The sequence below is a fragment of the Chaetodon trifascialis genome, chromosome 4 (assembly GCF_039877785.1).
Source record: "Chaetodon trifascialis isolate fChaTrf1 chromosome 4, fChaTrf1.hap1, whole genome shotgun sequence".
Taxonomy (NCBI): domain Eukaryota; kingdom Metazoa; phylum Chordata; class Actinopteri; order Chaetodontiformes; family Chaetodontidae; genus Chaetodon; species Chaetodon trifascialis.
Genome location: NC_092059.1, coordinates 18,341,160 through 18,367,347, shown reverse-complemented (window position 1 = coordinate 18,367,347; position 26,188 = coordinate 18,341,160). Strand labels below are relative to the sequence as shown.

Below are 26,188 nucleotides of genomic sequence, written 5' to 3'. Positions count from 1 at the left end.
CAGCTCTTCACTATCAACTATAAATAATACTCCAGCTGAGCCATGTGACACTAAAACCTTTTGTATCAAACCCAGTTAGGATGATATTTGCTCGGATTTGACAACAACCTTCACATCAGGAAACTGTGGGAACTCGTCCTTTAACGTCACCAAAAGCAAGATTTGGAATTCAAATTCAAAGATTTGGAATTCAAATTCAGTCTTTGATAGTCTACAGCGTGCAAAGGGAAGGTTTGGATAGCACTGTGCTTCCTGATGTCATGGTGACATATGCAGTTTATTGCTCATAATTCAGTGAGTGCCATAATTACTCATAAAGGGATGTGCTGTCTTTCCAGGTGATTGTTCAATGGAACATTTCTGCACAAGCCCAAGATAGAAGATGTCGACACTCTGTATGATCTGTTTTAATTAATACCACAAATTGCTCAACCCAAAGTCATTTTGACATCTTTTCCTTTGACAGACAGTACGCAGTTCTATTTCTATTCATTATATATGTCTTTAATTCTAAGGTTACATCAATGAAGAGTATAAAATATCAACATTGGGTTTTAGATCCCAACCATGAAGGTGTTCTTGACCATCTCTTATCACCTTTGCTCAAGTCAAAAGCAAACCGAGCCTTTGGGTTATGGCTGAAAGCTGTGAGCGGTTCACCAAACGTGCCAGAATACAGAATATGTGAGGATTTTAAAAGCAAGCTAAAAAAAGGTTATGTAACGCGTTGCATTACATAACCTGTGTTTTATCGTTCTCTTGTGATGTCATATTGTCCATCTGATTGTTTCTGAGCTCATGACCAGTCTGACCAGCAGTCCACTCGCCAAACAGCGCCACCTACAGAAAAGCAAAGTGATAGCAGCATCTGTTGAGTGCAGATGCAGACACGTCTCCTCCCTCAGGCAAAGAAAGATGAAATTTTCATACTTCCACCACCTACAGGCAACGAATGTTCGAGGTGGATTTTGAAGTATTTGTGTCTGTTTGTTTTTTTTACAGCTGTTGTTTTCTGGGTGTGTGTTTTGAAGTATGATCTTCAATATTTGTGTGGCCTATTATTACCCATCATAATAGCATAAAAACCCAAAAGTCTAACGGAGTTACCTCCTGCAGCTCGCTGCTGTCAGCTCCAGGGATTGGCCAATCAGGGAGCAGAGCGGTTTGATGGTGGGTCCACGGAGCAGAGAGGCTGGAGATGGAGACTTTTTGCCAGGGCTGCCATTGATGATCACTCTCAGGATGGAATGGGCCTCGTCCACACGTGAATAAAGTTAGACACAGGCCTCTTCTGAATTCATCGATATTCACCTGAGCTCAATGGGAACCTTTGGTGGGCCAGATGTGACCCGCGGGCGGGCTGTTGGCAATCGCTTGGCATAAACATTGGTGTCTTTTTTTTTATTACTGCATTTCTTAGCAATCAAGTGATGCTCTAATGATTCAAACAGTGATGGAAAGATGAGATGAGATATGAAAGTCATTAAAATCAGGTCAGAGCTGCAAGCATTCACTCTAAATCCAAAAGAAATTTGAAAGCTTTATTGCATTTGGTTAGCATACAAGGCGTTTGTGGTGAGGGTCTTTACTTTGACATGAAATGCTCAGAAAAACAAGCAAATTACCAAATTTAACAATAAATATTAATTCCAATATTTTATTTTCTGGAAAACCCCTGGACTCTTCAAAATTTGACTCACAAGAGCAATGTTATATGTTACATGAAGACAAAAAAAAAACACTCCCTACCAAGAAATGGCCCTAATCCTTAAAGTGACTTAGCACTGTGTGTCATAAACAACCCCCAAGCGAGGAGTCAAAGAAACAAACAAACCTGGATCTCCTTTCTACGTGTAAACGTGCATAACCATTACTGCACAAATATATTTTCAGACAATGCACCCTGACTTTGCACTGCATTTTCTTGACTAATGAGGTGACGGATAAAAGCAAAATATGTGCATTTGGTTTCAAAAATAAGACAACATTAAACTACACTGCAATGTCTTCTGATGTCATATGACTGAATAACTGCCATTCAATGTCTATTCTATTTCCTGGGCTCTCTTCGTGATAATGGTCTATGGTGCTTTGGCGTGGTCAAAGGGCGCCGGTGTAAATGTACCTTTCGAGCAAATACAAAAGAATCAGCATTTTTGTAATTTTGCTGTTAAATACTGCCAATTTCCTCCGGGAGTTCTGTATAGCATCAAAACTGAAAATCAAAGTGCTTTAAAATGAAACTAAAAGGTTTAGGTGCTATACAGACAATCTTGTTAAGAGAGCACTGAGACAGATTAACATCACTGTGAGTGAAGTCGATAAAAAAAATCACAAAAACGTAAACTATTTTACTGCAGTGACAGAGAACAGCTATAGAAAGGAACAACGATAAGGACGAGGCGTACAACCGCAAACAAAAACTGCAAACACTGTATTTGCAAGTCTCTGACAAACGACTACCATCAACACACTATCAAAATATTCTGTTGAACAAAATAACTTACATTTTCTTGCACCTATAAGCTTTGATTTTGTATATAAAACATGTTATTGAATGATCTTTAAAAAATATGAGAAACATGGGCGTACACGTACAATAACTTGAATGAATGGTTAGCAGGCTATTTGATAATGTATAAAGAGAATTTATAAGACACTGAAATAAAGCGTAAGCGATCATTGTTTACTTACTATACCTTTCATGTGGCATCATTGTTATTATGTAAACCAGTGGTAGTCAGCGCTGGTCGTCTGTGACCCACTGGTGTAAACCTATTCACGGTAAAAAGAATATATCCTGCAAATGAAGGGTCACTAAAACCCTCCAGTATTAAAACTAAAGGAACTTCTTCGCTATGTACAGTAAAACAAAATGAGTCCCATCGGTGTTTTTTGTGTTTTTTCAGTACAAGTCTTTGATATACTTTTCATAATCCTTTTATATAAACTGCTCTCTCTCTGACTTCTCTCTTTGGTATCTCAGCTGAGGACGTAAGTTAGGTAGTTACACTGATTTACTTAGAACGTGGACGGCTACACAAGGCAAGGATCTGCTATCTCTTCAACATATTTGTTACTTAACAAGACAACTACACTGCAAACTTACACTGCAACATTAACAATCCCAACTTTTTGTCCACATAGACTACCGTTCTGGTGGGTCAAATGCATCCACTGGACCATGATGAGAACTATGTATCTCGATTTCATGTCTTCATTGTGACTTTACTGGCTCTAAAAAAACCTCACAATATGTAATAGCAGTACACTTTGCTTAAGTTGAACCAAGGAGGAAATGTTTTGGTGTCAGCGACTAAGGTAAACAGCAGACATAAAACTGCTCTTGTTACAGCTTCTGCAGCTCCTTCTAGGCTGTAAAAAACAAGAGACATTCTGAATTTTTCAAAGACAATACATAGGTGTCAAAATGACTTACATTCAAAGTGTTGTGGAGACATTTGCTCATGTTCTCCCCCCAGCATGTCTCTCATCTACCCTCTAAATGATCCTTCCTTTCCTAATACATTCATTAGAGATGATCACCCTGCCAGCCTTCCAGTACCAGGGTACAAAGTGCAACACAACAACGCTTCAACCATCAGTAACACTCTATTACGTCTCTGTTTTGCTGCTATTGAGTAAAAATCGCTTCACTCCAGTTTAACTATTGTTCTCAACGTTTTCATGGTCTTTTCTGTGCCATTCGCTGACCACCAACATGCTCATTTTTCAGGATATATGCATTAAATGTTTTAGGGATAGGTAATAAGTAACACTTTGCCATTTTTAACTAATTTTACAATTTTCCAGTATATCTGCTTTAAATAGCATCTGCTCAAAGCAGCTGCTGAAGCTGCTTCACTTCACTACATGAAAATACAGAGGACATGCATTTTAAAGCCATACAAACACATCAGTGAGTTACAATACATTGATTTTCAGTGCTGTAATATTATTGAAGTCTAAGGAATGGGAGGTCGATCTGACAAAAAAAGCAGAATCTCTATAATCTTTATCCTTGGGCAGAAAAGGTTTGGGTGTAAGTCATGTTATAGACTGCACCATCACCTTGAAAATACAAATCCGTTACAAGTACTACTTATCACAAGGAGCTAAACTCTGGAGTTAGTTATTGTATAAATGCTGATAGATGTGTACGAGTCCAGCATGAAGAGCAAGGAGGGAAGTGGGGAGGAGTTCTGCAAGCTATAGTGTGAGTAACTCGGGGCTTAGCTGCCCTGTGTCATGTTCTGCATGTGTTTGGCAATGTCGTACACGTAGGTGATGTCCGGCCTCTTCTCCGGGTCAGGGTTGATGCACATATCTACCAAGTTCCTCAGCTGGTGAGAAGGACAGGGGGTGTTGGTTGGGAGGTAAAGAGAGACACAATACAGTCAATGACACTTCGATGAGACCATACTGGACATTTTAAAAGTGCAGCTTCAGAAATGAACAAACCTCTGCTAACAGGGACCTGCACATCCCATAATGAGCTCTTCCATAATAACAATAATACGGCAATCGAGCTGAGACAAAGATGTGAGGCTGGCTTAGCGCACTAATCGCTTTTTGGTCTGCTGAATCCACTTTTACCTGAGCCCACACATACCACACACACCACACACTCGCATGCACACACAGGCACACACACCCACCTGCATGCACACACTGCTGCCACTCTATTGCCATCCGGAGACAGCACTTACACTTGAAGCCGAGCGAAGCGGCTGATTGGAGCAGATAGATAGACAGGCTCGCAGGCGGAACAGCCACCGCCATCATTAAAAAAAAGGAAGAGAATAAAAGATGGAGAGGAAAGAAAAAAAATAACATCGACGCAAGGTCGCTATGGTAACCGTCTGCCGACTTCCTGGCCGCTGTTGCGTGGCACCGACTTGGACGACTTCTCGTCAGCCGCTGTGTTTATATGTGTGTGTGTGTGTGTGTGTATGAGTGAGAGAAGAAGTGAGAGAAAGATGCAAATTCAGACAGTCTGAGAATTAGCCCCACAGAATAGAGATGGGGGGGATGCAGATATGTAAAATATTCATGCGCTTCTTTGCATGGCGAGTGGGGTGGGGGGAGAGGGGGGGTGTCAGGTGGAGGGGGGCGCAGAGGGGGATAGGAGTTAGTGAAGGGAGGCGTGGGGGGGAAGCATAGACGGAGATGGTTAAATGACACAACAAAGATGAGCAGCTGACAGTTTGCTGCCGATCCTTCAGGAGCATTGTTTACATCCAGACAGGCGCTGCAGGCACCCCCCTCATCTCCATCTCTCCATCGCCCTGTCTCTCGCTCTATCATTCCCTCTCTCTTTCGCTTTGTCTCCCTTTCTCCTGGATGGGGGTGACATGTGGGGCAACGCAGAAGCTCACTGTGGTGTGTGTGTATGTGTGTGTATGTGCGGAGAGGGAGCTCTTGTAACAAAATATACAATTGCACAATTGCTCCCGCACATAAAACACACACACACACACACACACACACACACACACACACACACACACACACACACACACACACACACACACACACACACAGAGGCTTGAGACACCTCGCAATTAGCCTTTATCAACCTAATGAAGTAAATACCACAGCATAATAAAAGCCTCTCTCAGGGTTTACTACTCGACTAGAGACACATGAATAAGGACAGCCACGTAAACTCAGCCACTGTGGTCTTCTGTATGCAGATTGAGTAGTAGTATGTAGCAGTAGTAGCGATAGTAGTAGTAGAATGGAAGGCACGGAGATAAACAAAATAACAGGTGGAGTACGTTTTTTGTTTTAAGGATTACACTGACCAGTTCCAGGCTTTAGCTCCTTAAGTATATAACATGTATGCTTTGCATTTTTTGTTAACATCCATCAGAAATACAGTGAAACTGCGAACACAGCAGCATGGTTTGTAAAAGGTTTGCTGATATGTAAAGCATATGTCATTTAGATGATTGTGATGACTGTGATTTGAATATGTTTAGGTTTTGGACTGTTAATTTGAGAAAAGTGAAGACATCACCACAGGCTGTAGACTTGAACTAGAAACTGCCCATTTTTCACTGTTTTCTGAAATTTCATAGACTAAACAACTTGTCAATTAATCAGCAAGTATTGGATGTATTAATCGATAATGTAAGTAGCTGTTCTCTAAGGTCATTTGTAGCATAAGGGCTGACATGCAAAAACTGGTATGTTGGTTGAAACAGATCACACACAAGCGGACCTCTCTTGCCTTATGACTGTTAAGCAGTAAGACGGACCTTCTGCTTTGCAAGGAAACTTTGTCGTAATGTTAACTATCAAGCACGACAAAGCTTTAGTGCGTCCAAAACAAAGCACAGTCTCTGCTCAACAGATCTTAAACCCTCAGTGCGTGTGCATGTGCGCCTATGAGTCAGTGTCTGAGTTTCTGCATGTGTGTACATCTGACTTAATACTGTACATTTAAGAGAAAAAGACAGGAATCAGAAAAAAATGCCACCCACAAAAAGAAGGCACGCAAACACAAAGACACGCGCATTCATACACACGTCTCCAGCAATCAGCAATAAGGAGATCTTTAACCGCAGCCTGACTGCATTACATTTTTGTGCATGGGTAAGTCCACGCAGAATTACAGCAGATGATTTAACATTTAGTTAGGGAAACATGACACTCAAGCCCATTTAGTTTCACCCCACTTTGTAGCATGGCCAGATGCTTTTGATATGTGCATTTAATTTTCAAATGGCTAAAATCACGGCCGCTCTTTTGATCACAGAGCAAAATCATACCGTACTGCAGCTCAGACAGTAGGGTAGATTTCACTTTCATATGAAAAAATAACTTTAATAGTCAACACAAGTCAAAATCAGCAAACTGGCAGAGAGAGAGAGAGAGAGAGAGAGAGAGAGAGAGAGAGAGAGAGAGAGAGAGAGAAACCAGCCATGACTGCTTAAAACAGTAGTTCACTTTAAAACTATAAAGGATTTTCTTTTAAAGAGGATCAGGAGTCCAGACTATCGTGAGTCCTTTTAAAACACTGAGCAGGTTCATACCTTCTTTCCACAGGAGTAAAAAGGCAACTGACATATTACTTACCTCCTCTGAGTAGTGATCTGAGGGAAGAGGGGGGTAGTCACACTGTTCTATCTTCTTACAAAGGGAGTAAAGGTTCATCTTATCCCCATAGAACGGACTCTGTAGGGCTGCCATCTGAAATATAAAGATATGAGGAAACAGGCAGAAGAAATGGAGAGAGAAAGGGGGAGAAGAGAAGAGGAAAGGGTGAGAGAGCGCCAAGTAAAAACCTAAAAACCCAGTCAAAATTTCAACAAGGGCTACACAGAAGACACTGTACTGTATATTAAAAATACCACCTGCACCGTTTACTGGTATAGATGTATATGACTGACTGAATAAAGCAGGAAGGGCTTCAGTGTGAGAGACAAAAAAGTCAATATGTCTTAAGTTTTGTGTGCATATCATATCAGTACACACTTCTTTCTGTTTTTTGTAGTGGAATGAGCAGAGGTCTCTTCAAGTGAACCAAAAACAGAGAAATCCAAGAGAGCTTCTCTTAGCTTATGTGTTTTCCTCTATTTTGCTGGCGCTTTCTGCTGCACTGCTTCGAAAACTCAGTGATGAGAATGAGAGGAAATGTAGAGTTGAGAAAGGGAAGAGCAGAATGTGAGGAGAGGGGTGCAGGCATGTGAGAGGAGAGAATTTTTCAGTTTGCTGGAGCAGCGAGGAAACTGGATCCTCTGGAAAACAAATGCAGGCAAGCAGAGCAGAGGAGAGGCAGATGGGAATGCCATGGAAGAGTGGAAAGGATAAGGAGACTTTTGCTGGGTGGAAATCGGTGAAGAATCCCCCCTGCCTTTCTAAGAATAGAAAATATAGCATGTCATTCTTGCCAGGCTTAGTGACTGAACCAATCACCTCCTCTAAATGTGCATACACGAGGCGACGTCTGCTTCATAACAAGCACACTTAAATTCCTTTTTTCTTTTTTTTTTTTACTGTTTTTTCTTATGTTTTTTTGTTTTCAAAATAAATATTATGTTGGGCTTATGTGTTGGGCCAAATTGCATAAGCAATGATAAATAAACACGGTTGGAACAGCTGTCAGTGTTGATGATGATTAGCTGCTTGGAATTGTTGGATCTTGTTGACTTGTATTTATTTACATGGGAAGACGCTGGTTGCTGTAAGTGATACAGTATCAGTACAAACATATATACATGCACGCACACATGCACACACTGTATGTGAAAATCCACATTCCAGTTTCAAGCCCTGCACCTGCACCTTGAAATGTTGCTGTACATCAGTGACTTAAGGAAGAGAGGAAGTCTCTTCTGGACCAGTGTGAAAGTACAGTCATTGCACACAGATCTGTTTCTCTCACACGCTTTATGTGCAGGATTGTTTCAGTAATGTGGGGCATTTCCAACTTGAATGTGAGCTTGATAAATGTTTTTAAGCTCTGGATGTAATAAATGATAGCAGACATGGTGACAAAATGAGAACAAGGAGTATCTAGTGCTATAAAAAGGTAAGATGGAAACAACTCCACAAGTTTATCATAGTGCGCAGATGAAATTTTGTTACACATCATTAGTTTTTCAGGTGTCACATTATTATTGGAGTATGTACGTATGTGTTTGACAACCTGTTAATTGGTAGAGTGAAAGAACAATGAGAACAAGGTGTCTACATATGGATCCAAGTGGAATCATTCCATACAGAATACTGCAGGTTAGTGTGAAATATGTCACCTTCCACAACATGAGACACACTGGAGACTCCAAAAAAGTTAAGATATCCTGAAGAACAAATAAAGCAGGGGAGCAGCTAAAGACTGGGAAAGATGTGGAATGCTCCAGAAACACCTGTTTGGAACATTCCACAGGTAAACAGGTTCACTGGTAACAGGTGATAGTATCATGGGTATGAAAGGAGCATCCTGGAAAGGCTCAGTCATTCATAAGCGAGGATGGAGCGGGGTTCACCACTTTGTGAACACATGATTGTATAAAGGATATTAACACATGAGCTCAGGAACACTTTGGAAAAACGTTTGTTAGTAAATGACGCATTCTGCTTCATTTCTATTACATTTTTCCACCGCGTCCCAACTTCTTTGGACTTCAGGCTGTGCGTGTGTAAATAAGACTATAGAGGAGAAAGAGACAGAACAACAGAATCTGTCTTTTAGTTGCTGTGAGGACAGGCATGGAGTACATGAACATTTTTACAGGATCGACAGACACCAGGTGATTTCTCAGCATTCCCTCACAAATGGTTTTCTTATCTTATCTTATCTTATCTGCAGAAACAAACTCATTGGACCTTTTTAGGCTACTGCTTACAGAGTTGAAACTCGTTATCTGGCCCCTTTGACAGCTGTAAAGTCACGACAGCTACTACTACTAAGATACGTCAAAGTGGAAACTGCCTCTCTTTGTTGCACGAAGCTAGGAATGCAGCCCTTTGACATTGCCCAAAAAGTTCCAAGCACATCACCAACTTGTAGGCAGCTTCTTCATTTCAGTGTTCAATGAAAGATGTGTCACACATTGATGTCGCAGAGACAGAAAAGTTCCTGTTCCCCATCGGGCAGATTTTGACAGAGTCTCTGTCACAGCTTCCAGTGGGAAGTCACAATGATGGCAGAATCTCAGTGGGCCACCTCTCCTCTGGACATCATTTACCATCACACTTTCATCCGCCTCTTAATCAATCACTCAAATCAATGCAGTGTACTCTTAGAAAGAAAAGGAGGCACAAAACCAGTTTCTGCTTCTGTTGTCTAGTGATTGCCATTTTTCTATGAGGAAAATCTGTTGAAGTCCAACATATTTAAGTCTCTCTAGTCATAATGTCAGGTGAAAATAATTTGAGTGACAAGTCAAAATATTCCAGCACTACACGCTGCTTTCCCTGCTGCTCCTCTGATGTCCACTTCTCTTCAATTCAGTGAATTAAAGGTTTACTTTGACCAAACCAGAGATGGTGGTGGAACAGTGGAAAGATGAACCAAGAAGTTTTCAGTGAGTTTTATTTTGTTTCTGTCTGAATGAAGTGTGTTTTTACGATGATAAAATTCCTGTTTCTGTGAATGGAGTCTGGTGGCTTTGGCAAGAGTGATATAACAGCTGCTTCTGGTTAAATAAAAAGGATCTCAGTCTTTCACAAAAAAGGTCTATCTCTGTAGGGATCCTTTCCATAATGTTGTCAGACACACAGAATAACAATCTGAGCCTGTCAGTGCAAAAACAAATACTTTCAGAGGATGTACAATGACGGCGTGCAAACGCCTAGAGGGATTACATTGCAGCCTGTTTCGTGACTGCCAGCTGCAGCGCTCTCGCTCAATACTGGACCAGTTTGAAAAAAGTTGCCCCCATTAGTCACTTGGACACAAAAACATTGGAAAATATGGTCCATAATCAAATAACATAATGTCTGGGACATCTGCAACGATTGGAACCACAGAATGTCATTTTCATTGATTGAAAATGAAATGTAGGTCAAGCTGATAAGTGTAATTCAACAACATGGTGTAGGATATTATTTTCAAGATTTGGCAATGCTACACTGAGCCAGTGTAGTTGGTGGTTTAGAAATCACGTGAGCTGTTGAGATCTCCTCTCAGGATTTTTGTCTGTCCTCGTACTCAGCTGGGTGCTTCTGCTTGAGATGATGAAATAAGTTTGTCATTTGCCCCCTTTTGTTGTCACAGTCTTCTTGCACTTCTTACATATTACTGTGCATCTGATCTTTAGTAACCAAACCACTTCCACAATACTGAAATTGCTCCCCTTTTTGAAACTAACTACTCAACCGAGGAGCCGGTAGCAATATTTCTTTCACTTTCAGCCATGCTTGTTGTTGCTGTGTGTAACGATATGACGCCATTACGTCTACAATTCGCAATGCTGCCATTACCTGATTTGAGGTTTTTTTAATCATATTAAAAATTACAGCGGCACACCCTAAAACCACATACAAACCAACTTTAAAATAAAACCATCAACTGCAGTGTGTCACTAATAACATGAAATAAACTACAGGACTTTCCCACTGGTTCTATTTCTAACATTAAAAAGCACATCAAGACATACAGATGATGTCCAGGTAATTTCGTAGCAGCCTATAAATACATCTCCACTCCAGTGAGGTCAGAAAACGTTTGGTTTTATCATTAGACATTAACCACAAAGGTCAATGGACATCTTGCACTTTTATTTCCAAAACTAAATCACTTTCTAACCAAGAAACAGAAGTAGAAAACTAGAGGGCAGTGCCAGAGGGACTCAGCTGGCTTTATTTCAAAAAGATATGGAGATGGTCTGGAGTGCCCATGTGTGCACACAAAATGCTGACGACTGGGAGGAAATGCTTCCTTCAAGGACTTGGAAATGAGTGCGTGGGAAACACTCTTCATTGCTTTAGAACAAATATACTGTATGTACACCTTTTAGTGCTATATAACAGGTAGTGTGGATGGGCATGGGCTTCCCAGAACTATCTATGCCTCAGTAAGCCAGAGAAAAAAGAGAACGAGACGGAAACAAACCGAGAAAGAGAAGAAAAGCCAGCAGCCTCAGACACCAGGAGGCAAAGGGTTAAACAAGACCCCATCGTATTTTCATGCATCTTCTGCTTTTGACAGATGAAAAATGTCAACTGTCCTGTTTGTATTTGGGAGTTTTTGCACTATTCATCTGCTTCATTAGTGCCTGCTGCTCCTAGCCCCTGACAGCTGCCGGCCCCCTGCTCTCAGCACACACACACACACACACACACACACACACACATGCGCACACACACACACACACAAACACACACACTTACGCCTTTTTTTCAGACTGTGTCGTCGCAATGGGTTAGATGATTGACTCACTCTCTGACCTCTGAGGCCCGGTGTGAGTGTGAGACTGTGTGTGTGTGTGTGTGTGTGTGTGTGTGTGTGTGTATGGCTCATTGATATTCGAAAGACATACAATGCACACGCATGCCTGCTGTCTGTCTAAGGGGTGTGAGGTGCTGGTGGCAGAACAACCTCCCACACACACACGCACACGCACACGCACACGCACACGCACACGCACACGCACACACACACACACACACACACACACACACACACACACACACACACACACACACACACTCCTTTGTTTCTTGGTTCTTCTTCAGCTGGCCAGGCTGTGCTCTGCCCAGCCCAGGCATGTAAAGCCAGCATCCCTGCCCGTGTAAAAGGTCTGGATGGGGCCTTCCAGCTTAATTAACACTGATCCTGCTCCCTCTCTCTCCAGCCTCTATCCCTGTACGCCAATTAAAAGGAGCTGAGAGAGGCTCCCGTCTTCTCCCTCCACCCCCTTTATCCCAGGAGCCCTTACAGCCTGGGACCGAAGGGCTTCTCACAAGTTCTCACTTACTCATTTACAAACACATACACAATTACGTACAGGTGCATGCTACATCAAAATAAACAACTAAATGTTATCACACACACGACATGCAAAATAGATGCATATTTTGTATATATTCTCTCACACAAACTCTCTCTCTCTCTCTCATTCACACGCCGCACAAGTGAGGAAAGCATGACTTTTTTATGTGCTCATTGGTCCTTTATGTGGTTTTATGATGATATATTAATCAAGGCAATAAGTCACAGTGTAGGGACAGTCATTAAAAATATACCTACACCCAGTGGAGTCGTCACTTCTCTATTTCAACACACTAAAAAGAGAAGAAGGAAGAAAGAAAGCTAAGATGAAGAATGGACAGATGAATTAAAAGTGCCAGATTGTTCCAGTGGGCTGAACTTTTGAGGAAAACTGATAGATGATGTGCTCCCATCTCACTGCAGCTCAACTATATCTGAATTGGGGAGTTTAAAGGAATAGTTCAGCATTTTTGAATATGCACTTTTTTGTTTTCTTGCTGAGAGTTGGAGAAAGTCAACACCACTATCATGTCTGTCCATTTAATTTGAAGCTATCGCCAGCAGCCTGGTAGCTCAGCACAAAAACTGGACACAGGTGGAAACTTCTAACCTAGAGATAACACAGTCCCCCCACCAGCACCTCTAAAGCTCAACACGTTACCTCTTGTTTGTGTAAGCTGTGCAAAAACTGACGAAAATGAAAAACAACAATTTGTGGTTTTCCAAGGACTCTTAACCTTCACATTTAATGGGCATAAACAAGAGGGGTTTTGGTCTTCACATCTAACTCTCAGCAAGAAAGCAAATAAGTGTACCTCCCAAAATGTCAAACTACTCCTTTAATTATAGTTTCAAAACACGGCCATGCAGTGGGCTCACAAAGGTACAACTGAATTGAAGGTTCTGTTCCCAAATGTTTTTCATGTTTTAAGCTGAAGGCAGAGTTTGCATAGGGCAAGAAGGAAGGCATAAGACAGGATACGGATTATCGAATGTACAGAGGACGAGTAAAAACACGTATTGTACACAAATGGGACAGACAGTTTGCTAGATTTGGGACAACCTGATACTGACACTAGTAGAAAGAACATGTATCAAAAACTACACATGCTGTATGAAACAGATGAAAGGACACCACGGCTATCCACAGGCAGCAGGCTTTGTTAACAACAACCCCACTCCCATTTTCAAAAACATATAGAGAGCTAGCCACAGGGCCAAGTCATCACATGCAAACGCCAGCTGCAGAGACCCCAGCATTTTTGAGCCTCATAAAACCAACAGCAAAACAAGAGGGGAGGGAGAGGAATGAGGCAGGAGGCATGAGACATGGGCACAGTCAGAGGTATGGATGGCTGAGCTCCTACAGGAAGGAGACACATTCCAGTAAGTCTTTTCAAGATATTCTCCCCCTCTGCTAACCTTTATACAAACCACAAAACATCCGCACAAGCTGGAGACCTACAGTGTGCATAAAATGCATCTCTTTTACACAGAACTCGCTGAGCAAGAGGGAGAGAGTTACTAACGGTGAATATGAGGCGGTTTTGACTGTGAGCAAGAGGAGAGAGCACTGGGAGACCGCAACCTCATCGACTGGCGTGTGACTAAACCCCCTCCTCACCCTCCTGGTCACCCTGGGAGACAATCCCGGCGACTGCAGCATCCCTGTTTACCACGGCGTAGGGGCTTTGGGTGAGAGGCACAGGTCAGGGTCAGGTGATGTAATGAGAATGGACACGAGGAGAAAGGGATCAAACAGAATGGGAGATAAAGACAGACGCAGACACAATGACCAGGTATTGATGGACGGACCCTTCGGACCCTAACCCAACCCCCAGGCACAGGAATGAAAAAGGCAGGCTCTCTCAAATGGAGCTGTTTCACACATAAGGAACCAAACTCCCTGAGATACACACACACACACACGCACACATTGATGGACACACACACAAAAACATATACCAGCACAATCCTCGGCGCCTACTGTATGTTCAGAGTGAAATCAATGAGTACCAAAGGGATCAGGCGTGGATTTCTATGTGAATTCCTTATGCCTGAAGGTTAAGTGAGGAAAAGGGGAGGCATACGGAGGGGAACATAGCAGAGAGGAGGAAAATAGAGTAAAGAGGAATGCAGGAGAGTTTTGTGAGAGAGAGAGAGAGAGAGAGAGAGAGAGAGAGAGAGAGAGAGAGAAGAGAGAGAGGGAGAGAGAGAGAGAGAGAGAGAGAGAGAGAGAGAGAGGGAGGGAGGGAGGGGGAGAGGGGGAGAGAGGGAGGGAGCGCGAGAGAGAGAGAGAGAGAGAGAGAGAGAGAGAGAGAGAGAGAGAGAGGGAGGGAGGGAGGGAGAGAGAGAGAGGGAGGTAAGTTTCCTGACAGTGAATGCACTGTGGAGCCCCTCTTACCAAGAAGAGTGGAAAGCAAGGGTCTACTCTTCAAAGAGAATATGCATGGCGTGGTGAGCACTGCTCTGGTAACAATAAGGTTGTAAAATCTTTATCTCCACAGGCCCCCCTGCATGACTCACCTTGACCTGATGGCTGGAGTTCTGTCTCTGCTCTTGTACCGACAGTACTTTCTCTCTGAATGAATACCCCCCATCTTTTTCTTCTCTCCAGAAATCTATAACCCTGCTCTCACTATTTGTTATTTTCCCCTTCCACTTCTTCCCCTTTGCTCTTTCTCTCTCTCTAACCTTCTATCTCCTCTTCTTTTCTTTCTCTCTAAAGACTTCCACTGCATTCTTTGGCATCCTATATTGTTCCTATATATAAAAATATATATATATATCTTCTTAGACTTTTTCACCTTACATCTTTATTCCCTGCCTCCTGACCTCCTCGGGGAGCAACAAGTCTCCCTTTACCTTTCCACTTTTGCTCTCTGGCTCTCCCCCTTTTCTCTATCTCCATTCTCAGTGCTAAGTCCAGGCTGTGACTGTGACCCCTGGCAGCTGTCCTAAGGGTTGAAGTCATATAAGATCTGTGAACTGTGCCCCATCTGAAACTGTGAAAACAATCAATGCTGAGGGTACAAATGTATGGGTACACACACTATGACAATTTCAAAATGAACAGCTTCCTCAACACAACATAAAAAAAAAAATCACAAGAAATCGAGTTGCACAGCACATAGACTCTATAACTACAATTATTCTTTTTTTTTGTTTGTTTCAAGTAAACCTAAACAGAAAAACTTACACCAAACTCATCCTTACAAAATTAACCACAACAAAGTGAGCTTAATTAAACAAAACCGGTGTGGTTACACAATCACGATACCTGCAAAACTATGCAACTGCAGTAATATAAATTAGAGCAATCTGGGTTTTATTAACAGTACAAGCAGCATACTCCATGTAAAAAAAACACACATACACCACACATATAAAAAGTACAAAAACAGAATGTGACCTACAGCACCCACCGCTTTCATCCAACCACAGCCGTGCATTGCCGCAGTGCATTGTGGGGAACTAATTAGCATGAAGGACTGTGGTCTCTGAGCAACCGTGACCTGCAAGCTGAGCTAAAACTTCTTCCTTGCGCATTCTCCACCTCTATGCCTGAGGCGCTGCAGAGAAGGTGTAGTCACTGGTGCGTTGAAATGCAGCCCAAGTGATCAGCAACTCAGGGGAGTTAAGAGAGAGAGGGGGGGAGAAAATGTGGGTGTTTCCTTGGCCGACAGTGTGTCTCTGAAAATGCGTGTGTGTGTGTGTGTGTGTGTGTGTGTGTGTGTGTGTGTGTGTGTATTCAGTGCATGTGAAGGTTGACAAGGTGAAACATCAGATTGACTGCTATCATCCATGTCTATCATTGTTCTGCTCCTAACTCCTTCCTCTTTATTCCCTCCTCCCGGGCTTGTTTCCACTCAGTGTGGTCTGCAGCAGAGCCGTGTGGTGTGTGGCTCCCGACTAATCAAACTAGTCAGTGTCACTAGGCGGCCTTATCTAAAACACATGGTCATGTCAGTTCCCTTCACTCCCCAGCTTTTCAACGTTTAGCAGGTTCCCCAGCGAAAGAACTGTAAGTCAACGAGTCTTATGGCCTCAGCTCATCCATGCCAGGGTGAAAGAGGGAAGGAACAGGAGGTACAGAATTGAGACATACCATTTGAATAACTCATTACTATAAGAGCATGTGCATTTTTTATTCTGCACATAATGACTTGCAGTGGAGGTGAATGTAAACACAGTTTAACCATGTGGCAAAAGTGCAGGTGGTGAATGTATTTGAATATATTTTGCCCCAGTTCGCTTTTATACGTGGGATTGAGGATGGTTTGTTTGTTTATGTGTGTCTGAGCCAATGTGTTCACATGTCACTCCTACAGTCGGCTGCAAGGTGACAGTGTGTGCACATATTCCCATAGTTTACCTCGTAGAGCAGGCATCCTAGCGACCAGATGTCAGATTTGAAGTTGTATCCGTTTTCATGTATCCTCTCCGGTGACATGTAGTAAGGAGTACCCACTGGAACACAGAGAGAAGGGGAGGAGGGAGAGGGGAGGGAGGGAGCACGAGAAAAGGACAGAAAGAGATAGACAGAGGTAGAGAAGGAGAAGGGGACAAATAGAGAGTGAGCTTTAACATTTTGCATTGCAAACCCATGCTTCACCTAGTTCATCAACATCACTGACACGGCTCACACAGAGCAGGAAAGCAGTTGAGGAATGGAGGTGTTATCTCAAACTGTGACACATTTAGAGGCTGGGATATTTACTATAGTTCAGCAAGGGTTTAAAAAAAAAAGAAAAGCAGCAGGAGACACTGAGGTGCATTGCCTAAGTAAGCTCAAGAAAGATTATATTTAATAAGGTTAGATATCATCATGCACACCCATACAGTGCATGCAATTGTACAAGTACCAAAACGTTGCATACATATGTACAGCAGACACACTTGCACACACAAAATATACATAAATCAGTTTTGATTACTGGGGCTCGGTAATGATCTGAAACAGTAGTCAGAGAATACGCCCAGGGAGCAGCGGTGGAGCCTTAAAAGTTGGCCCGTTTCTGGTTCTGGTTTGGAAACTCAAGAATCCCAAACTGCCACGGCGACTGGCAGAGCTCCAGAGAATCAGACCTTCACCCAACTGGACACGAAGAGGAACCACAGCTCAACATCACATCCATAACACACTGCAGGGAAACTTTGGATATTTGCTGCTTTCTTAGCTGAATCCAACTGGCTGCTTTTTTCATTTGCTTTCTGTTTGCTGTGATTTCCCATGTAAAAACCTATCAAGCACATCCAGCAGAGGTTTTATATTAATCACATATGGTTAAAGGATGGAAATTTTACCAGCCCTCTAACCAGTGCTGAGCAACTCTCAGACTCTGCTCAGTCCACATCCTCTCAAGCAAAAGTGAATGGCGGCTTACTGAAATATGAAGATGACAGCTAGACAGGCTCTGCTAAGTTGGTGTATAACATCCATCAGTGGCATTGCTGCACAAGACAATATGGGTAGGCTACACTAGAGAGCTTGTGCTTGACGTGTTAAGATTATCAACATCTTCTTGCATTCTCCCTACAGTCCATACTAATTATTAAGCTGTTTGATTTGGATTATTAATTAAGTTCCTTATATTTCAACAGTTTAAGTGGCATTAACTGACTTCCAAGTCTGATTACAGCATGAGATAGATCACCTAAGATTGTATCGTTTTATTTTTTCCACTGTTTATGACTTAAAACTCTTTCCTACTTGTTAGAAATGCAGCGGGCCCAATGTTCTCAGGTTTTCCGTCCAATCAAACAAGACAGCTGCTCATTTGGCTTCTTTCCTCTAGAGCTGAGGGTGTACACATTTATGAAAGAGGCTTGTAGAGTAATTGGTGGAATTAAATCTTAAACAGTACTTGACACCACGGGCCAAAAGGGAAAACTATGAAAATCTCTCATAGCTGTGAGGTTCCATAAAAATGAAGTTAAAAAAGCTGTTGTTTCTCATTTGTATGTTGTTTTGGACAAAAGCCTCCGCCAGAGGAATAAACGTAAATGTAAAAGCTGAATTCAATGTAATTTCATTTTTTTTCTTCTTTATCTCTTTACAGAAAGAAAATCTAGGAGAATTTCTAAAAGGGGATAGTTTTTTAATAACCCAAACCCAGACAGACGCCCCTAGCCTACACACAAAATGTGGATTAGAAAGAGCAATGAAGAAGAGTTTTTATAGAGGATTAGGGTTAGTTAACTGGTAGAGATTACAAACAAGAGATTTGGGCAGGTGAGAACAGCTCTCAAGTGGAAAGAGTTTAGGAAGAAAGTCAGCGTAGGAAAATGTTAGGAAAAAGCCGTAACTGCACCCACACACTCTCTCTCTCTCTCTCTCTCTCTCTCTCATCTCTCTCTCTCTCTCTCTCTCTCTCCTCTCTCTCTCTCTCTCTCTCTCTCTCATCTCTCTCTCTCTCTCTCTCTCTCTCTCTCTCTCTCTCTCTCTCTCTCTCTCTCTCTCTCTCTCTCTCCAGAGCCATTCTGCACATTAACAGGTTGGAGGAAACACAACAAATGTAATTGCAATTAATGACACTATTACAGAGGGAGTTATGATATTTGAAGTCTATGGGAAGGGAAATGAAAGCTAGCACTTATAATTTTGGTGCAGATCTAATTGGGTTGAGGAAACACACTTATATCTTAAATGTGCGGTTTTGAATAATGAAGTGTTACCTGTCATTCGAAAAATAATCAGCATCTGCACAGCAGAGGAGAAGCAAGAGAGAGCAATAGGAAGAATAAACAGGGGACTGGGGATTGCTTTTTTAATTGGTCATCAGGTTGGTTTTGTGGTTTGTGTGTGTGTGTGTGTGTGTGTGTGTGTGTGAGAGAGAGAGAGAGAGAGAGGAGAGAGAGGAGAGAGAGAGAGAGAGAGAGAGAGAGAGAGAGCTGCGAGGTCTCATGGCGCGGTCTGAACAAGCTCCTCTAACATTCATTATTAGTTGATTAAAAAGAATCAGCCTCTCTTATGCTAATAGTTGCATTAAAAAAGGCAGCAGTGCTGGGCTCGGGCTCCTTCAGCATGCTAAATTAAGGCCACATTACTTATTCATGCAAATAAATTGAAAGTCATGTTGGGATTGATTTCTATTATTGTGAATGGCTGTGACAACACTGTATTCTCTGCGAAACAGGGTAATTGTTGTTGTATAGGAGGTGAGATGCCACCCAGTATAAAAAAAAAAACACGCACGTCTAAGCCCCTGTTGAATGTACTGTTAAATTAAGTACTGTTTATTATTATTTTTATTATTGGTGAAAAAAAAGTAATTGTACAGTTGCAATTTATTTATTTTTATCTAAAAGTACAGCTCTTCAAAACCATTTAAACACTGTGATGCATTTCACGGGGAGTCACCATTAATGATGTGAGCCTTTTCTAATCTGTGCTCTATTAGCGGTTTTAAATTTCTGTATTTTGGAAGGCGAGCAAACGTCTGCGACAATCTCAAACTCATACCCAGGGCGGGAGTTTGGAAGGTTCTGCTCCACTGTGTTTTAACAAATAAGTTGCAGGCAAGTTGTAGGCAGCAGCACAGTCACAGTAGACCTAATCTTAAAGTCAGAAGGCATTCTCTGGATCCTCTTATATTCCAATTATGTTTTTCTTGGTTTTCTACATGTCCTACTCAGCCCTCGCCCCCCATTTGGCTCTCCGCCTACCCCTCTCTGTTTCGCGACTTGCCTACTTGCCTTTATAAGATAACCAAGTCTTTATATACATGTTGAAATTGTCACAATTATTTCCAACATCAGCCTCCCTGAAGTCATTCTGTTTCTTGTTCTCCCCCTCCTCTCTTCTTTCCTTTTCCTCCTTTCCCCCAGTACTCATCGTTAACACCTCTCTCATTACAGGTGTTAATTGCAGGTATATTATACTACTTATTACTGCCAATTGGCTAGTGTCTCATTCCTCTCATGATTGCATCAACTTTCCAGTTAATACCGTTCTTTTGATGTGTTTCTCTTTAATCCAACTCTTGCCCTGTGTACCCATCCTCACCACTGAAAAGTGCTTAGTGTGTGTCTTTTGCATGCTTGCGTGTTTTCTTGTTCATCTCATATCCCACAGTGTGACTGCATATGTGTCAATGAGTGCATGCCTGTTGGGCTGCATACATGCTGCAAAATCTATGTGAACATGTATGACAATTTGCCTCTGAATGTGTGTGTGCATATATTCAAGCCCATATGGATATGCACATGCGTCCCTATATAGGAGACAAAGAGTCTGAGTGTCTCTCAGTGTGTGCAAGAGTGTGCAAGAGACAAAAAAAACTGCGTGTGTGTGACTGCAGGCTGCTGAGCTGCTGAGTTGAAAGCCTGGGAGCTGACAGGCTGTATGCCTGGACCTCCATCTCATCTCCACCACCCTGCTCTGCTGTTCAGCTGGGTGGCTGGGCTCATTACAGACCCACGCTGGCACGCGATTGCACGCACACACGCACACAGTTCTCCTCACACTCTTTCTATCCCTCTCTCACTCTTGCTTCCTTTTTTTTTCCTTCATTTTTTTTCTGTCACATTGTCATATTCTCTCCTCTTTCTTTCTCCCGCTCCTAACTTTTTTCTTTCCCTCTGCTTTCTTTTTTCTCCTCTTTTTTCTGTCACTCTGTCAAATTCTCTTCTCTCGTAACCAGCACATTCTACCTTTCTTTTTCTGTTCCTTTGTCACCCATTCTTCCATTTCTTATGCTCCTTTCTTTTACTGACATTGCTTTCTCTCTCTCTCTCTCTCTCTCTCTCTCTCTCTCTCTCTCTCTCTCTCTCTCTCTCTCTCTCTCTCTCTCTCTCTCTCTCTCTCTCTCTCTCTCTCTCTCTGTACTGTCTTCCATTCTCCAACTCTCACACCTTCTCTCTCCCCTTCTCCTCAATCTACAGCTTTCTCTCCGGCTAAAAGTCAAGGCACAAGAGCGGGAGAGAGAGGGAAGGGGAAGTGAGAACAAGTTAGAGAAACACCAGCAGGAGAAACAGATAGGAGATAAAGGAGGACAGAAAGGAGATCTGCTATTTGAATCAAACCACAAGAAATGTGGTATGAATCATTCAAAGTATCATAAGCATACTTCACATGCTTATTTGTGGGGACCAGTGTTATAAACTGCTTCAGATTAATGACAAGGGTATTCCAGTTGACCCTCTGCTTGTAGAGCTGCCTATCCTCTGTCAGCCTAAAGAGGGTGCTGTGGACTCAACATTTCATGAGCAATCACAGACTCTGCTGGCACTGCCGGCTGCTTAGTTGATAGGGCTTCTGTTGAGTCGATCATGTGGTTCACACTTTCTCAAAGGCTGGGCTGCTGCTGCTGTACAGGGGCTGAGAATAGCACGCTGTTTGTGGTAACAACAGTTTGACATAGGGAAGTGAGGCAGTGAGAATGACAGCGTTTATATTTGTCCATGGAATGTGTTTTTCTACATTTTCCATCATGAAGCAGCTGAAATTGCTGAGGGGATGAAACCAGTGTCACCATCTCCACTACACTGATCTGATGCACATTTTACTGTGTAATCCTGGACATTCAGCTGCTTAAGTGCACTGCTCGTGAGATTAATTTCAACACTACGAATACAAAATATCTAATAATTTCTCAACAGTTCGACTGTCCAGCAACATGGTTTTTTTTTTTTACATCTTTAAGCTTAAGAGAACATAGAAATATAAAAATATATGCATAGATATAAATATGCTTGTAAGGAGGCATTTTTCACTGACGCTGTTATCAAGCTCAATCTTGTGGATGTCCTGTCTTCATATGTCAAGACATGCTGGTGGTTTGAAACTGTGCCTTCAACGACGTCTTAATTTAATGTCTTTAACAGTAAATCACTTGTACATATGATCCTAAAATCCCTTCCATAAAAACGGGCAGAATGCATTATTTTCTGATAGCACAGATGCAATTGCTTCTGGAAAGGTTTTATTGTTTTTACAGAGTGATTTCTAATATTTTCAGTTCATAATAATAAATCCATCGTGCCCCACCTTTTTCTTGACTTTGCAGTGTTAGCACTGTGATGCCACACAAGAAAAAGGTGCAGAGACTTTGACAATAGGATACAGTGATGAAGGCTGCGAGGAACAGACTGTTAACAAATCGTTAATAGGTACGCTTATGTTTTAAACACAAGGACACACCCTTGAGCTGAGGTTGATGTGTGTACTGCACATGAGTCTGTATGTATTTGTATTAAAACTCCAGGTTTTAGGACAAACTTTGAAGAGGTACAAATGTCTATGTCTATTCCTGTGGAAATCAATAATCACTTAAATGCTGTTTCACTCTCTTCTTAAAGTTACAGACTTGGCTCCTAAAGATTTACAGAGCAAAGCCCACAGTCATTAAACACCTTATATGTTAAAAGAATGCATTAAAACATGCAGCACCATTGTGTTTGTCTGTTTGTACAGTCTCAGCTTTGGCACTATTTTCCCAAACTAAGCCCCATGTACACATCTTATTTATTTTGGCAGTTTTTGGGCTACAATTCACACTTACTTAAACAAAAAGATAATGTTGTATGATTTTATTTCCTGCAGGTGACAAACACACCCATCAATGCCAACAATAACCCTGATTGTAAAGTTGACTGGCTTGTTTTATGGCACACAGTCACAATCAGAGCTGGGTGTCGAAGGCCTCTGCTCATTCTTCATCTGTGTTAGGTTTAAAGGTCAAGGCAACAGGAAGTGGCTAAGTGGCCTATGAAGGGGCTGGGCACAGCCACGGCCAGGCAGCATGACTGTGTGACACATGGCTCTGGGCACAAAATGCCTCATGAAACATATCCAACATGGGGTGATACTGGGAGCTGCTGCGTCTAAGTGTCTGCATGTGCATTTGTGTGTTCATAAGTGAAGAGTGTGTGTTTGAATGTGTGCATCAACATATGCACAGACCGTTGTAAATTACCTAGCGAGTGAGCGGCGGTTGTTTTGGAGCTGAAGAATCGTCCCAGTCCCAAGTCTCCTAGTTTCACTACTCCTGTAGCTGTGATGAATACATTGGCTGGCTTGATATCTGGAGAGGAGAGGAGAGGAGAGGAGAGGAGAGGAGAGGAGAGGAGAGGAGAGGAGAGGAGAGGAGAGGAGAGGAGAGGAGAGGAGAGGAGATTTGGTCTTTGTTCAGAAACCACACCTGTATGTACACACACATGCATGAAGTGTATTATTGAAAATATTCATTTCAGTTAATGTGGGTGCTAGTAACCGTTTCTGCTGCTTTTTCTAAAGTAATATTAATGTGACACGGATCAGCCTTTGAAATTTACTGCTCCAATATAATTGTAAGCGGCTTTTGAATAGGCGGTCTCTGCTAAGTGGTCATTAAAGCCCACAGCTATGGGTTCATTAGTGTCCCTGTGCCCTAATCAGAGTCAGTCCAACGGAAGTACACCACCTGTAGCTGAGTGTGTGTGTGTGTGTGTGTGTGTGTGTGTGTGTGTGTGTGTGTGTGTGTGTGTGTGTGCGTGTGTGTGTGTGTGTGTGTGTGTGTGTGTGTGTGTGTGCGTGCGTGCGTGCGTGCGCGTGCAGCAGCCTAAACACATGAATCCAGGAATTGATTTGAGTGGGCCCTACTGAAAGCATGTGTGCCCATAAACACTGTGTTCTCTGGTCTATGTGTTCTTTAACACCTACACTTAATCCTTCTGTCATATGCAATAAGGTCGTCCACACTGGAGAAAATTAAGTCAGTCTTAATGTTCCCTTTTTCCAGTTTTTTAAGGACTTACTACAAGTATCGTACATTTTATTCTGTTAACTAGGAAATGGAAGGCAGGAAAGTCACAGTATACAGCAACTTCTGAAGACGATTTCTCACCTTCCAGACATCGATTGGTTGCAGTTCTGTTTAGTATGCTATTAAAGATTAACTTGCAGAGACTTCAAAACTTCTTTGAGACAGATAATCCATCACAGCCAACAACTCAACAAGCTTTGCTCCTGTTGTATTGAAATGCAGTTGCAGGCAAAGACTGTTTTAGTAATCATCCATGTTTTTGGTACATTCAGGACCACCTCTCATTTTATCTTGAGGTTTATGAGTCTTCTGTTAAGGCCAAGCATCCACTGGACAATGGGACTCGACTCTCTCTCTCTGATTCTCATGGCAGTCACGTTGAAAGAGGGCAGATGCACACCTCTCCTGGGATGTTTAAAACATTGTCAAACATGATCAAACATGCATTATTTTTGTTGGTGGAACAGGAAAGTGTGCCACTCAATATCAAGGCTTCCTCCTCTAACATCCATACACTACTCTGACTTCATGACAGAAAGGATCAGTTCAAGTGAAACGTCTTCCTGACTTTGTCCGGGGCTGGTGACTGCATAGGATTCAGCATTTCAAAGTCATTTAAAGTCTCTGCAGGTTCACACACCACTGAAATAAATGAAACAAACAAATGCAAGCTAGATCATAAGAAAGTTTTTTTTTCAAATGTGAAGAAAATGTGTTTTCAAAGGCAAATGTAAGAGTTTGTTTCTCTTACTCACATAATTAATTGTATCTGTGGTTTGTTCAAACTTCATTCTCTGGATAAGTCACCATTGGTTTTATGCTTCCTTTTAACACGCCACAACATTACTAGGGCCTGAAAAATGATACTTGAGGAGTTGCAGCATTTGCACAAGTCTCAACTAGTATGTACTTTGCATTAGTTCTTTAAGACCTTTTCAAAACATTCATGGTGGCTCTCATCCAGGATTCTACAGATTTTCTTATAATGAACAAATGAGCCAAATGTGTGTGTGAGTGTACGTTAATGTTCAGTATGTGTGTGCATCAGCGCTACCTCTGTGCATGACTCTTCGGGAGTGCATGTGTTCGAGCGCACTGCAGAGCTGGACAAAGTACTTCCACACTGTTCTCTCTGGGATAAGCCTCCTCTGCTTCTTAAAGTGCTGTAAAGTCAATGCAAGTACCCACACAAGCACACATGCAGAAACACACACACATACACACACATACCGAATCAGAAAATCAAAGCAACATTAGCATACCTGAAAGAGGGAACAAATAAAACATTTTAATAGGAGTGGGAAAAGGTCTTGTGTGGCACGGAATACAACTTTAAGATGGTAGCAAAGTGTTTATGTCTGTAAGTGTTTATACAGCATCCATCCCCAGCCTCGGTCCCCAGCTCTGACTCCAGTGTTAATCGAACCCAGACCACTCTCCTCTCGGTCTGTCCCTTGCTAACCGAGCTCCGTCTCATTTTCTCTATGGCCGACAATGGAAAGCACATGCATTCTCAGGAACAGAGAGAAGAAATCTGTGGTACCTTCCAAACTCTCCCATCTGGCACACAGCTCTTTTGTTAGGTAGAGTTCAGCTTTCAGTGGCACCATAGTTCCAGTTGTTTTTACTTTATTTATTATTTATTTGGAGGGCTGAGTGAGTGGTTCTGGGTAATCAGGAGTGTGGTCCCTACCCAGAAAAGCCACAATGATGACAGAGCTTCAGCTTAAGCAAAACTATCTTATTGATCTACAGTGAGAATCATCAACAAGTGAGCGAGTCCTTCTCAAACAGCGGTGGGTAAGACTAAGAAGTTTTGCTACCAGCAAGATTTTATGGGGTATTCACATGGTTTCATTTGCAAGACAGAAAAGCCTGGATTTTAGCCATCTTAAATGAGAGCCCTGCACATGACAATTATAATTTAAGCATTTAGCAAAGACTCTTACATTGAAAAACTTATTGTAAGAGCAACAGTCCAATAACTGAACATTTT

The 26,188-nt window shown here is 42.1% G+C and overlaps 1 protein-coding gene across 1 annotated transcript in view; it reads right to left on the bottom strand.

Moving 5' to 3' along the window:
- Nucleotides 1-4,097: 4,097 nt before the first annotated feature.
- The window catches only part of nek7 (NIMA-related kinase 7), a 42,415-nt gene continuing 20,324 nt past the window's right edge, over nt 4,098-26,188 (bottom strand). Inside the window, exons 7-9 of the mRNA XM_070961638.1 lie at nt 16,821-16,915; nt 7,084-7,197; nt 4,098-4,343 (exon numbers count right to left, since the gene is read on the bottom strand). Coding sequence (XP_070817739.1) covers nt 4,233-4,343; nt 7,084-7,197; nt 16,821-16,915 — 320 coding nt within the window. The 3' untranslated portion in view covers nt 4,098-4,232. The remainder of the gene's footprint in view (nt 4,344-7,083; nt 7,198-16,820; nt 16,916-26,188) is intronic.